Below are 15,038 nucleotides of genomic sequence, written 5' to 3' on the forward strand. Positions count from 1 at the left end.
CCAGAGCGCCAGACGTTTGTCCGGCGGAAGACAAATGCGGGAAGAGGCCGTCGAATCGAAGTCCCAGGAAGGTTAGAGACTGGGTAGGACAGAGGACTGACTTGTCCCGGTTGACCATCCACCCGAAGCAAGTCAGAGTGTGGAGAGTGACGTCCAGATTCTCCAGAGTCTGGGCTCTGGTCGGAGCCTTGATGAGAGGGTCGTCCAGATAGGATATCACAGAGATTCCTCTCGACCAAAACAGGCCCAACACTAGTGCAAGGATCTTTGTAAGGACCCGAGGAGCCGTGGCAAAACCAAAGGGGAGGGCTACGAATTGAAAATGCCCTTCCGGAACCTCAAGCGGAGGTACTGATGATGGCCCGGAAATATTGGGACATGGAGGTAGGCATCCTTGATGTCCACCAATGAAGGGAACTCCCCTTGTTCCAGGGACGCCACCACCGAACGGAGAGATTCCATTCTGAAGTCGTGGAAGAGAAGGTGACGGTTGGATTGGTCGCACAGAACCGTCCATTGGGGACCACAAACCCGAAAACGTCCCCCTGGAGGAACGTGGGACGATAACCCCCTGGAGAAGCAGAGACTGGAGAGCCGCTCAAATTGCTTCGCCAGAGGAGGAGACCGGGGGGCCCGGGATCGAAAAATGCGATCCCTCGGAAGGGAGGCGAATTCGATCCAGTAACCGTTTGACACCACATCCCTGACCCCAGAGTCCTGAACGTGTGAAGTCCAGATGTCTAGGAAAACAAGAGACGACCTCCCACCCGAAAAGAAACCGTGGGTGGGGGCCTCACTTCATGCAGAAGTGGGCTTGCGGTTGCCCGATTTGGATGCAAAACGGTCGGACCGGTTTGAGGTAGACTTCCAAGCCAGGCGTGACCGGAACGAGGGAGCCTTCATGTCCCACGAGGTCGCCTGCCCGGACCCTTAGCTGGAACCAGAGGTCCGAAAGGAAAAAAGACTTCCTTTGGGAAGAGGGGCAAGCCTTATTTTGAGGTAATAAGGAACTCTTACCTCCCGTTGCCTCAGAGATAATCTCATCGAGGAGTTTGCCAAAAAGACGGCCACCCGTAGAGGGAAGCTCAGTGAGGGACCTTTTGGAAGCGGCATCCGCATTCCAAGCTTTAAGCCACATAAAGCGGCGGAGAGCCGCTAGGTGACCCACAGCAAAGGCAGAACAACGGGCTGACTACATGGAAGCTGCGCACAGAAAGTCCCCAGCTTCGGAACATTGGAGAGCCAGAGCAGATAGATCCTCTGGGGGGGATCCCGCTAAGATATCCTGATGGAGCTTTTGGCACCACTCTGACAGGGCCTTGGACACCCATGTTGAGGCGAAGATGGGAAGAGAAGAGCCAGCTGCTTCAGAAGCAAACTTTGCTAAGGATTCTACCTTCTTGTCCGTGGGATCCTTGAAGGCAGCGGCAACTGCCAGAGGCAGTGTAGTCACCCTAGAGATCTGGGAGATTGGTGGATCCACTGAGGGAGGGGAAACCACCTTAGCGACAAAGTCCTTGACAAATGGATTACATTCTTGGATTGTCTCGATTCCCGGGAACCTCTTGTCTGGATGTTTCCATGCAGATTTCAGAATGTCGTCAAAGTCAGCGGGAGAGCTGAACCTTTGAGGTGCTGGCTTAGCACGATGAAAGGATACTTCTGGATAGACATCCGAAGATCCTGGGTCCTCTGAGTGAAAGGTGTCTCTTATGGCTGTCACCAATGAGTTCACCGTTGCAATTGAGTCCGAGCGGTCCTCTGAGTCAGATGCTGGCTCGGAAGCCTCGTCCACCAGGGGTAATGAATGAGTAGAGGCAGTCCTGGAGGGGGGGGGGGGGGGGGGCGACCCTGTCCGGGTACGCAGCTCTGGCATGGCAGAGCGGCGATTCCGAGAATGTCCTCTGGAGTAGCGACGTTTGTGCCCAGATGACAGGGGGGCGGGACCCATGAGGGGAACGCCCACGTCTATCTGAACACTCAATGGAAGAGTCAGACGAGGCACCCCTAGTACGCTTGTGAGAGCATGAAGCATGAGGAGACGAGGAGCGGGCCCTCTCAGGGGTTCTACGCAGGGAAGACCCCTTCAGGGCGGACACCACTACTCGGGAGGCCTCAGCCACCGAACGGGAGACTTGGGTCAAGTCAGCCATATACTGGGTCAGGGAAGAAACCCAGGGTGGTGCAGCAGCTGAACCCACTGGGACCGAAAGGGCATCAGGGGGTACAGAGGGTCTGGGGGAGCAGTGGAGCAGGCAGGGCAAGTGGGCACGGCAGAGCCAGGCTTTTTGGTACTACAGTGTATACAGGCCAAATAAGTCTATGTATCCTGGCAGCTGCAGAGAGAACAGCTCCATGCAGCTAGAGTGAGAAAAGGAACGGCCAATGGTAGAGGGGGGCGTGCCTGCAGCAGAGGCACTAACTAGTTGGCCCCCCCCCCTGACTGAAATTCGCACCCACGGCGCTGATTGGAGGCTGATGTGCGCCTCAGAAGAGCTCCGACCACCCTGTGGGCGGAGCTAAAACCAGGCCGAGAAGGAGCTGTAATGGCGCCCGCTCCTTGTCCCGAGCGCACATATCATTCGCATATGCGCTCGGGGAAACAGAGCAGGCGGTTAATAGGACGGCAGAGACCACCGAAGAAAATGAAAGTAAGCCGGCGCTGAGAGCGCCCGGCTCGTACCAGCGCCGCGGCTGTCAGCCGCGTATAAGGCGCGTATAAGGCGCTGCCGGCGAAAACTAAAGTAAGCCGGCCCGTACTAGCGCAGCGGCTGTAAGCTGCATATAAGGCGCTGATCAACACACTACACACACACACACACACACACACACACACACACAGTGCCAAACATAACATACATGCCCCCTCAGAGTGCCACTGCTCCCTCAGAATAAAGTCCTCAATAAAAGTCCATTCCCAGTAAGCCAGCCCAACCTGAAAAGGTGGGCCAAAAACGGGGTCTCCAGCAGTTGCAAGTCCGCTTACCTGAGGAGAAAAGAGGGAAAGTACTTACCTCAGTCAGAAGAACTTACCTAATGAAGTCTTCAGTGAAGTCTTCAGTCAGCTGTAGTTACCTGCATCACGCCTGGCTGCTATGCGCGAGCGAGGAGAGAAGGAAAAATAGGGGGACCCGGACCCATGAGGTACCACCCAGGCGCTGACCGTTGGCGAGGGGGGGGGGGGGGTTAACAGCGCATATATGCAATGTCTGTGCCCCCTTACTCGCAATGGGGAAACAGGGAACCGAAGTCCCTGAGTTCCCACCTGAAAACAGAAGAGAAAAGGGAATAAAAAACTAACACGTCCCTATACTAGGAAAACAAAAAAACAGACGACCCGGTCTGGAGCAAACCAGACCATGTCCACCTCCTGCAAGACACCAAGCTTAAACTGACTAGCTCAGAGCCTGAAGGCGGGTATATCCTGCTGGGAGGAGCTGACTTTTTTTTTTTTTTATTACCATAGTGTCACACCTCCTAGAGACAGCAGCATAACCACGGTCTGTGTCCCCCAATGGAGCCGATAGAGAAAACTGGTCTATGATTACTTACATACAGAAAAAGCTGCCATTATAGTCACAGATACCTATTGCTTTTCTGTGCACTTTATATATAACTATATATTCATTTCCAAGTATTTTCTCAAACCCCCTACATTACAGCATTCTGTGACTTACTGCTGTACTGAAGAGGCAAACCAAACTCTTGCAGCCAGTCTGTCAGCGCCAATTTAAGGGCCATTTGAGGACTATAAAGTACATCCGTTTCCAGGTCTTCATCGCTGCCTTCATTCTCTAATTTAATCTGTATGGATACGGTGCTATCCTCACTGTCAGCTGCAAAAGGAAAAAATAAAATAAAAAATATGACGAGTTGCAAAGCTCCTGCCATAAGAATTTCTGGTTTATTTACCTGCTAAACCAATAAAGGGGTACTCCAGTGGCAAACTTTAAATTTTTTTTTTTTTTCCATCAACTGATGCCAGAAACCTTAAACAGATTTGTCAATTACTTCTATAAAAAAAAAAAAAAAAAAATCTTTAAAGGGGTTATCAAGGAAAAAACTTTTTTTTATATATCAACTGGCTCCAGAAAGTTTAACAGATTTGTAAATTACTTCCATTAAAAAAAATCAATCCTGTCAGTACTTATGAGCTTCTGAAGTTAAGGTTGTTCTTTTCTAAGTGCTCTCTGATGACACGTGTCTCGGGAAACGCCCAGTTTAGAAGCAAATCCCCATAGCAAACCTATTCTAAACTGGGCGTTTCCCGAGACGTGTCATCAGAGAGCACTTAGACAGAAAAGAACCACCTTAACTTCAGAGGCTCATAAGTACTGAAAGGATTAAGATTTTTTAATAGATGTAATCTACAAAATCTGTTTAACTTTCTGCAGCCAGTTGATATATATAAAAGTTTTTTCCTGAAATACCCCTTTAATCCTTCCAGTACTTTTGGCGGCAGTATACTATAGAGGAAATTATTTTCTTTTTGGATTAATTTTCTGTCATGACCACAGTGCTCTCTGCTGACACCTCTGTCCATTTTAGGAACTGTCCAGAGCAGGAGAAAATCCCCATAGCAAACCTATGCTGCTCTGGACAGTTCCTGACAAGGTGTCAGCAGAGAGCAATGTGGTCATGACAGAAAATAAATCCGAAAAGAAAATAATTTCCTATATAGTATACAGCAGCTAATGAGTGCTGGAAGGATTAAGACTTTGATATAGAAGTCATTTACCAATCTGTTTAACTTTCTGGCACCAGTTGATTTAAAATATAAAATAAAAAAAGTTTTCCACCGGAGTACCCCTTTAACCCCTTAACGACGCAGGACGTATATTTACGTCCTGCGCCGGCTCCCGCGATATGAAGCGGGATCGCGCCGCGATCCCGCATCATATCGCGTCGGTCCCGGCGCTAATCAACGGCCGGGACCCGCGGCTAATACCACACATCGCCGATCGCGGCGATGTGCGGTATTAACCCTTTAGAAGCGGCGGTCAAAGTTGACCGCCGCTTCTAAAGTGAAAGTGACCCAGCTGCTCAGTCGGGCTGATCGCGGCGTCCCGAACAGCTGATCGGACACCGGGAGGGCTCTTACCTGCCTCCCCGGTGTCCGATCGACGAATGACTGCTCCGTGCCTGAGATCCAGGCAGGAGCAGTCAAGCGCCGATAATGCTGATCACAGGCGTGTTAATGCACGCCAGTGATCAGCATAGGAGATCAGTGTGTGCAGTGTTATAGGTCCCTATGGGACCTATAACACTGCAAAAAAAATGTAAAAAAAAAAAGTGTTAATAAAGGTCATTTAACCCCTTCCCTAATAAAAGTTTGAATCACCCCCCTTTTCCCATAAAAAAAATAAAAGTGTAAAAAAAATAAAAAAATAAACATATGTGGTATCGCCGCGTGCGTAAATGTCCGAACTATAAAAATATATCATTACTTAAACCGCACGGTCAATGGCGTACGCGCCAAAAAATTCCAAAGTCCAAAAAAGCGTATTTTGGTCACTTTTTATACCATTAAAAAATGAATAAAAAGTGATCAAAAAGTCAGATCAAAACAAAAATCATACCATTAAAAACTTCAGATCACGGCGCAAAAAATGAGTCCTCATACCGCCCTGTAAAAAAGTTATAGGGGTCAGAAGATGACATTTTTAAACGTATACATTTTCCTGCATGTAGTTATGATTTTTTCCAGAAGTGCGACAAAATCAAACCTATATAAGTAGGGTATCATTTTAACCGTATGGACCTACAGAATAATGATAAGGTGTAATTTTTACCGAAATATGCACTGCGTAGAAACGAAAGCCCCCAAAAGTTACAAAATGGCGTTTTTTTCTCGATTTTGTCGCACAATGATTTTTTTTTCCGTTTCGCCGTGCATTTTTGGGTAAAATGACTAATGTCACTGCAAAGTAGAATTGGCGACGCAAAAAATAAGCCATAATATGGATTTTTAGGTGGAAAATTGAAAGGGTTATGATTTTTAAAAGGTAAGGAGGAAAAAACGAAAGTGCAAAAACGGAAAAACCCTGAGTCCTTAAGGGGTTAAAGTCTAAGGATTTTGCCAAATTTGCATATTTTCCAGAAATCGGGTAAAACAATGTACACATAGCATATGTATATATCAGATATGTAGGATTCAGCTGGGCTATCAGAGTCCTGGATTGCTCTTATTTGGGGGGAGGGAAATCTTTTTCACCCCATTACACATTATAAAGCGCTATACTTACTCATTACAACATCTTTCCTCACTCCGTTCATGTTTGATTTATACCAGGTAGCTAATGTGTGAATGGCGACATAGTTTGACTCAAATTCACAGTTTGGATTGGTTAAAACTCCTTGGAGTCGAGGAATAAGTTCTGTGGAGCGGCCCTTGTAGGGTCCGAGGAATAGTCTCTTCTGATCGTAATCGTTTGCATGGATGTTGTCCCAGATCAAGGGTGACCTCTTGAGAATTTTGGAAATCTCTTCAATGGATTCCACTGGAATGTCTTTAGAAACAACCTTAGGGCCTGAAAGAATTAGAAAGTAGATGCAAAATGTTAATAGAACAAATTACAACACAATATTGAGATTTGTTAAAGAGGTACTCCGCTGGAAAAAGGAGATTTTTTTGTACTCACAGTAAAATCTCTCTCGTAGCCTTCATTGGGGGACACCTAACTGATGGGTATATGCTCTTGCCACTAGGAGGCGCTGACACTAGGAAAAATAAACAGTTGGCTCCTCCCTGGCAGGATATACCCGCCCACCTGCAGTGAGGCAACCAGTTTAGTCACAAAGCAATAGGAGAAGCCAACGAGGAGGAATCATGTCCGAAGGACCCTAGAAGGGAATCCCGGAGAACCAAACAATGAGTGGGTGTGGTGTCCCCCAATGAAGGCTACGAGAAAGAGATTTTACGGTGAGTACAAAAAAAATCTCCTTTTCTCGGTCGCTCTTCATTGGGGGACACCTAACTGATGGGATGTACCAAAGCAGTCCCCTAGGGTGGGAAAAACAACCACCAATGAAAGAAGACAGTCCCAAGACTGAACCCACATGTCCGTAAGGACTGCGGACAAGCCCTAAGGTCGGAGACACCCTAGTTCCAGAAAAAAAGAGCTCCCGCAAGTTCTCCCGACCAAGGAGATGGACCAGGACCCAAAGGAAAAAGGTCCGTCCTATGTAGAGACCCAAGGCACCAGGCAGAAAAAAGGAACAGATGTACGCGAAAACTCCCCAGGCGAAAAACTGCCATAAAAAGTGAAGGGAGTGCAGAACAGAAGACTGCCCCGACAAAGGGATCACGGAGGAGTCGGGGGCCGGTCGCTACAATGTCCCAGACCGGAACCATCACCAAGGCTCGAGGAAACAGAAGCCGCTTGAAAGGAAATCATACCGTAGCATCGTATTACAGAGCCCCAATAAGGGGACCAACAGTGACAGACCAGAATGGACAGAGTAGACCTGAGCAGCCTTAAGAAACATCCCGCCAGAACGGGAATGGAGGGAGAACAACCGAGAACCCAGCTTGGACGCCCAGGGTCTGGGCATAGGAAAAAATTACTCTAAAAGACTGCAAAGTAAACGCAGCACGACTGCCACAGACAAAGGGTAAGAAAGACACACCTCTTCCAGGGAGAGCACTAGGCTGTGATGGTGAACAGAAAGCACACCAGCCGAGGCAGGAAAAATCACTGTTGAATGTTCTTCAGCAAAACTAAAGACACAAAAACAAAGTAGTCCCTCCATAAGAGGGAAAACAAGGGTGGTCGAAACGACGACACAAGAACAGACCTATGACATGCACCCTGATCTCTGCACCCCTTGTGGAAGGGGGTTGGCGAGCGCGCTAGGCGCAGAAGGAGCAGGGAAATACAACAACTGGGTGGATGAAGCCCCCAGGCCCCAGCAATAACCCTGACCGCGTGGGGAAGCCACCTAGCGACCCAAGAGGGACCGGAACCCGTACGCTGAAACTTGGCAGCAAACACAAGATGTGTAGAGAGCCATACCAGATAGTGAGCAGAAGGTACCTAGTAGGCACCTGAGTCACCCTGGACAGGGACCCCGGAAGTAGTCCCCTAGGGTGGAGCACAGGGAGGGGCTGAACTGACAGGCGCCCCGGCAGACCCCCCTGTCAGAACCGAGGTGCTGAACTGCCTCGGAACCGCGGGGACGATCACCGGAAACCCCTGGGCGCACCCCACAGACTAGGAAGGAAGGCTCTAAGCCTACCAAGCGGTCCCAGCATATGTAGAAAACACAGACATGGGGACCCCATGAACAGTGGGGTACCAAGACTGCAGACACCAAGAAATCGCAGACAACTAAGGATGCAGCAGGAAGGGAGGTATGCCCCCAGCAGACCAACAGTGCATCCCCAGAAGGGAGAACAGAGTGATTCTGCAAAAGGAAGGAAAAGTCCTAAGAACCCACTCTCTCTGCGGAACAGCACCTGGAAGAGAGACACCGGACTAAAGCTGCAGTAGCAGCCGAATGGTGAAGTTGACCAGGTGGAGTAGAGCACCAAGCAGACACAGACTGGCCATGTGGGAATAGACCGCGGTCACGCCGGGTCCCGCACACGGAACACACAGTGGAGAGATACTAGCCTGCAGAGAGGGACCTGGTCAAGTAGGTAACCCTATAAACCAGTATGTAGTGCATTGTAGTAGACACATGGGCAACTTGGAGAGATTCACAAGTAAGCTACCATGGCAGTGGAGAACTACTGTCCACGGGGTGACAATACATGGGAGATGACCCGAAGGTGGAAGGGCGGGGGGCAAAGAAACCCCGGCCCCTGTAGAGAGAGAGAAACAGAGGGACCGTGGAATGTATCCCTGACATCCCGTATAGTGTCTGAGGGACACGCTGGGTCAGGTCCAAGTATACCACGCACAATAGTGGGATACTGGAACTCCAGCTGCAAAAACATCCGCCGTGTGACATTCGGCAGAAGAAGATATGTAGACAGCAGTCTGGCGGACTGATATGGGCCCCTAGGTAACAGCGAGTGAGTCCATCGGAACCACGTACTGTAGAGAGGTACCGGAAGTCCAGGCGCAGATACACCAGCCATGTGATGTGTAACCGGTGGTGCAGGGAACCCCGCAGATCACTACCTGGCTTACAGGTAGAAGACCATGGAAGAGGAGTCACGTCATTGGCACCTCGCTCAGACGCGAGGTACCGGGACTCCAGCCGCAGATATATCAGTCGTTTGATGTATGACAGGCGGCATAAGAAACCATACAGACCATTGTCTGGCTCACCGGTATGGGTCCATAGTAGATAATGGAACCCTCCGGACGGACACCTCGCAGTAGTGAGGGACCAAAACTGCAGAAGCAGACACACCAGCTGTTTGATGTATGACAGGTGGTGTAGAGAACCATGCCGACCAATGTCTGGCTTACTGGTAGCCAAAATAAACAACTATGTATCCCATCGGTACCTCACCCAGGAGCGAGGTACCAGAACTCAAGCCGCACATACATTAGCCGCATGAAGTAGGACCGATGGTGGAGGCAACGATGCCGACCTTCTCTGGCTTACAGGTACGGATCCACAGAAGACAACTATACATACCATCGGCACTTCACCCAGGAGTGAGGAACCGGAACTCCAGGCGCAGAGACATCAGCCATTTGATGTATGGCAAGTGGAGTAGTCAACCATGCAGACCACTGCCTTGCCTACTGGCATGGATGCACAGAAGACCACTATTCATCCCATCGGTACCTTGCCCAGTAGTGAGGTACTGGAACTGCAGACACATCCGCCGCTGGATGGATGACAGGTGGTGTAAACAATCATGCAGACCACCGTCTGGCTTAATGGCATGGATCCACAGAACAATTAGTCATAACATCGGACCCTCGCTCAGCAGTGAGGAACCGGAACTCCAGTCGCAGATACATCGGCCGTGAAGTGTGTGACAGCTGATGTAGGAAACCATGCAGACTACTGTCTGGCTTACTGGAATGGGTCCGTAGGAGACAACGAGTCTTAGGGTCCTTAAGGCACAGCAGGGCAGTTCTCCACATACCGCACCCAGCAGTGGGGTATCGGAAATGCAGCCACAGAAACATCAGCCGTGCGACAGGGTAGCCGTGAGACAGGTGACAAACGGCAGAGGAAACCATGCAGACCCCTGTCTGGCTTACTGGTATGGGTCCTGAAGACACATCGGGTCAGGTTTCCATTTACTGCACCCAGCAGTGGGGTATCGGAACTGCGGCCACAAACACAACAGCCGTGAGACGTGTGACAAAGACAGAGGAAACCATGTTGACCCATCTGGCTCACTGGAATTCTCCATATACCGCACTCAGCAGTGGGGTATCGGGACTGCGGCCACCAACACAACCACCGTGAGTCGTGTGACAAAGGCAGATGAAACCATGCAGACCACTGTCCGGCTTACTGGTATGGGTCCTGAAGACACATCGGGTCAGGTTTCCATATACTGCACCCAGCAGTGGGGTATCGGAACTGCGGCCACAAACACAACAGCCGTGAGACGTGTGACAAAGACAGAGGAAACCATGTTGACCCATCTGGCTCACTGGCATAGGTCCAGAGCAGAAACGAGACATGTCATTGGACACCTCGCACAGCAGTGAGGTACCAGAACTCCAAGCCCGGATACCTCGGACGAGGTGGATGACAGGTGGCCGAGGAAACCATGCAGACCACCGTCTGACTGACTGGTATGGATCTCTAGTAGGGAAACGTTCAGCCTTTGAACACCCCACACCAGCAGAGATGAAAGACAGGCAAGGCCACTGTTTGGCAGACCTCTCCCCCCTGTACAGAGATACAAGGTTTAACCCTGTCCACACAGGGATATTGCCCTGGAAACCCGGCGAGGAAGAGAGGCTCCGTCCGGAGCACTAGATGCTCAGCCTGTGGAAAAGGGAGCATATAGAAGAAATGCTAAGAACACCCCAGGATAGGTGGCCGACGGACAACACAGATAAGGCACCCCAAAAGGTGACTGAAATGGCCATCAGAAACGCCAAGAGCTTCTGACAGGTCACCATCCGGGGTGACGGACAAATAAAGCAGCCCCGAACGCAGACCCTAGGTATCTAGGGCTGCAGGTATCAAACTGAAATAACAGATAATGTCGGCCGGCCAAGGCTGCAATAGAATAGGGTAACACGAAAATTTGGCCACAAAGGAGCGCCAAACTACGCCAACTGGTCAGGGTGACCCGACTTCATCTCCAAGGCTGCATTTTAAAGGCAATATACAGTAAGTCATCCTGCAGGATGACTGAGGGAAACAAGGCAAGCATGTCCAAGAAGGATGCAGTAATGCGAGACGGCCACTAGGGGGAGCCAGAACCCAGGCAAGGGAGGGAGGAATTTTTTTTTGTTGGCGGAAAGGGGTTGACGGTGTATATTCTATGACCCGTGCCCCTTAGCCGCATATGGGGAAACAGGCAGTGCCATGCTCCTGTCGCCCCACCTGAAAAAGGAAACAAAAGGGAATAAAGAAATCTAACCAAACAGCCCTTACTAGAAAATAATAAAAAGACCAGATCTGGAAAGCTCCAGACCTTTGTGTCTACCTAAGTGACACTAGATAAAACTGGTTGCCTCACTGCAGGTGGGCGGCTATATCCTGCCAGGGAGGAGCCGACTGTTTCTTTTTCCTACATAAAGCAAATCAATTACCCTGCTAGAAATATTGGTTCACAGAAGGGGTAAAAACATTTAAAACATAACGTTTAATTGTGCTATTTAAAACAACAGAATCCCCACTGACATACAAACAACGAAATTGGTCAAGGAGGCTCAGAGGCCACAACTAGCAATGATAGTCGGAGTCGGACAATTTGATGGCCTGAATAATGACACAGTGGGGTGACAGGGATGTGTGTGGAGACCAGGTAGGATGGGGCTAAAGCCCTAATACACCCTGACAGGGGAGATGTTGTGCCCACTTACCCTGCTCGCTCAGGGAGCTGTCGGGGCACTCGTCCATGAAAGGACGACCCCTGCCCCGGTCTACCCCTTGGTCAGCCCCTACACTAGAACAATTGCGTGGCCCACCCAACGCGTTTCCCCCAAGTTAATGGGTTCATCAGGGGCTCCAGGGCAAACAAGAAATCACGTCAGTAATGCGTTACCCAATGTAAACAATAATACATAAAGTGCGACGAGATAACAAGGTGCAAACAAAGTTCATAGGCCAATAAGGTGCAACAATAATGATGATAAAGTGCACCAATTAGAACCAACACATTAACAAAGTCCAAAAAATAAACACATTTCCCTTAGAAGATAACCAAGGGACAAAGTGACAAAGGGTGTGCTGGTTACCCAGAGCAGAGCCCTGCTATTGGGTTTGACTCAGGTAACCACAATGGCGGTCGGCGAGATATCGGGAACTGCAGTGGCAGAGTGCGCGGTTATGGTGTCTGTATCCCGTTGGGTCACATCAGTGAACCGGGGATCCTTAAATAGCACTTACCTAACCGGCTGCTTCCACGCTCACTCATGCGCGCGCCGCTTCCGGATGCCGACGTCACAACTGTGTGCCGGCGTCACTTCCGGGGGCACGTCTGTGCTACGGAGCGGAGCGTCCTGCGTTGCCAGGCGATGCTGATAATACACTACGCATGCGCCAATGGCAACATACCTTTCAATAGTACAAATGAGTATTACGAGGCTGGTGCTGACAATTTAAACAGGTAAGTATATTTACAAAGAGAACAAAGTAACTGAATCAGTAATAATGATGAACACAGGGACAGCAATGGTTAAAGTGCAATCCTAAAGAGATGGCTGTAAATGGATAGAGAGAAACAGGGGGAGAGAAAAGTGGGGGACCATCCGAGGGAGGGATATCACTGGAGGGACTGTGAAGGGGACAGAGTTATACACAGCATGCAAAACTAAGCTGATCATTCTTTTTCCTAGTGTCAGCGCCTCCTAGTGGCAAGAGCATATACCAATCAGTTAGGTGCCCCCCAATGAAGAGCGACCGAGAAACTTTTTTTTTTTTTTTTTAAATCAACTGGTGCCAGAAAGAAACAGATTTGTAAATTACTTCTATTAAAAAAATATTAATCCTTCCAGTACTTAGCTGCTGTATGCTCCACAGGAAGTTCTTTTCTTTTTGAATTTCCATTCTGTCTGACCACAGTGCTCTCTGCTAACACTAAATCCCCATAGCAAACCTGGACAGAGGTGTCAGTAGAGAGCACTGTGGTGAGACAGGAAAGAAATTCAAAAAGATAAGAACTTCCTGTGGAGCATACAGCAGCTAATAAGTACAGGAAGGATTAAGATTTTTTTAATAGAAGTAATTTACAAATCTGTTTATCTTTCTGGCACCAGTTGATTACATATATACATATATATATATATATATATATATATATATATATATATATATATATATATATACACACACACACATATATATATATATATATATACACATATATATATACACACACATACATACATATATATACATACATATACATATATATATATATATAAGGACATTTTTTTCCCACTGGAGCACCCATTAAATAGAAGTGTTTTCAAGGCAGATCGAAGTAAAATAATGAAAATAAATATTAAAATTACCTGTCCAGAGAACTTCTATACCAGGCAGTAGTTTTTCACCCACTGTCCTCAGATACGGTGACTGGGCGACATTTGGATAACAGAACGTTCCACAGTATTCTGTAAGAACAGTTTTGGGTCATGAATCAATGTTATTTCACACACAGTGACGGTTTTGCTAACCAGCATAACATTTTTACTTACCCGTAGGACAAAATAAAAAGTTTTCGGGTTCACCTAAATATTGAAAAATCTCATTAGTTATTGATACTTGTGCGTGGGCGAAAGAGCTGAAAATCTCCTTATCTGCTGGGCACATATTGTGATCAATGTCATCAAACAAAAGAGCAAATGACTTGCACCCAAACTGAGTGACCTAAAAATGTAAGAAATAGATCGTCAGGGATTACAGAAAAAAAGAATACATTCAGAATACATACTCATTGCAGCTTAATACTTATAGCTGTGGCTCAGCAGTCTACACTCCTAAGGCTGCTTTCACACTATAAAAATACTTCCGTTATAAATGTCCATCATAAAAATCTTGAAATTTGTCCAGATTATAGTCTATGGGATTTTTCTAATAGCCGTTTTAACCCGTCATCGCCCGTTATTTTGTGATGGGCGAATGAACGGGAGAAATAGTGCCTGTCACAAATCGCCTGTCACAAATTAACGGCCGTTATTAATAACTGGCAATAACGGGTTAAAATGGATATTAGAAAAATCCCATAGACTATAATGGGATTTTCTAACAGACGATTTTCAAAATTTTTATGACGGATGTTTATAACGGAAGTATTTTAAAGTGTGAAAGCAGCTTAATCAAGCGCTCATGCTCAAGACCCCAAGCAAAACCAATAACACAGTGTTATGCTCAAAACAAGACAACAACGTGTGGAGAATACCGATTGATAAAATTGATTTAAAAAAAAAAATAATAATAATGTTTTCCAGTGAAGTACCCCTTAAAGTCGTTCAAAGCAAAAAATGTCTGCATCTATGAAAGGGTTTCCCAACAAGTGTGCCTCCAGCTGGTGCAAAACCACAACTCCCAGCACGCCCTGACAGCCTTCGGTTGTCCGGGCATGCTGGGAGTTGTCGTTTTGCAACAGCTGGAGGCACCCTGGTTGGGAAACACTGGTCTATGATTACTTACATATAGAAAAAGCTGCCATGTGAACATTAGTGACACCTAATGCTTTCCAGTGCAAAAAAAAAAAATATTATAATAATAATTATATATATATATATATATATATATATATATATACATATATACACACACACATACATTCAATGCAAGACAATAGGGGGTGGAGCATAACAGTTGATAAAAAAAATAAAAGGGTACTTCCCTGGAATTTTTTTTTATCAACTGCTATGCTCCACCCCCTATTGTCTTGCTTTGATTATAGCACAGTCTTAAATATATATATATTT

At 47.6% G+C, this 15,038-nt stretch overlaps 1 protein-coding gene across 2 annotated transcripts in view; it reads right to left on the bottom strand.

Annotated features, from left to right (window-relative positions):
* OGA (O-GlcNAcase) overlaps positions 1-15,038 on the bottom strand; it is a 75,084-nt gene that overhangs the window by 38,151 nt on the left and 21,895 nt on the right. For both annotated transcript variants that reach the window (XM_056532868.1, XM_056532869.1), the window contains exons 5-8: positions 13,800-13,971; positions 13,617-13,715; positions 6,246-6,530; positions 3,678-3,836 (exon numbers count right to left, since the gene is read on the bottom strand). In XM_056532868.1, coding sequence (XP_056388843.1) covers positions 3,678-3,836; positions 6,246-6,530; positions 13,617-13,715; positions 13,800-13,971 — 715 coding nt within the window. The remainder of the gene's footprint in view (positions 1-3,677; positions 3,837-6,245; positions 6,531-13,616; positions 13,716-13,799; positions 13,972-15,038) is intronic.

Source organism: Hyla sarda, chromosome 7 (genome assembly GCF_029499605.1).
Source record: "Hyla sarda isolate aHylSar1 chromosome 7, aHylSar1.hap1, whole genome shotgun sequence".
Taxonomy (NCBI): domain Eukaryota; kingdom Metazoa; phylum Chordata; class Amphibia; order Anura; family Hylidae; genus Hyla; species Hyla sarda.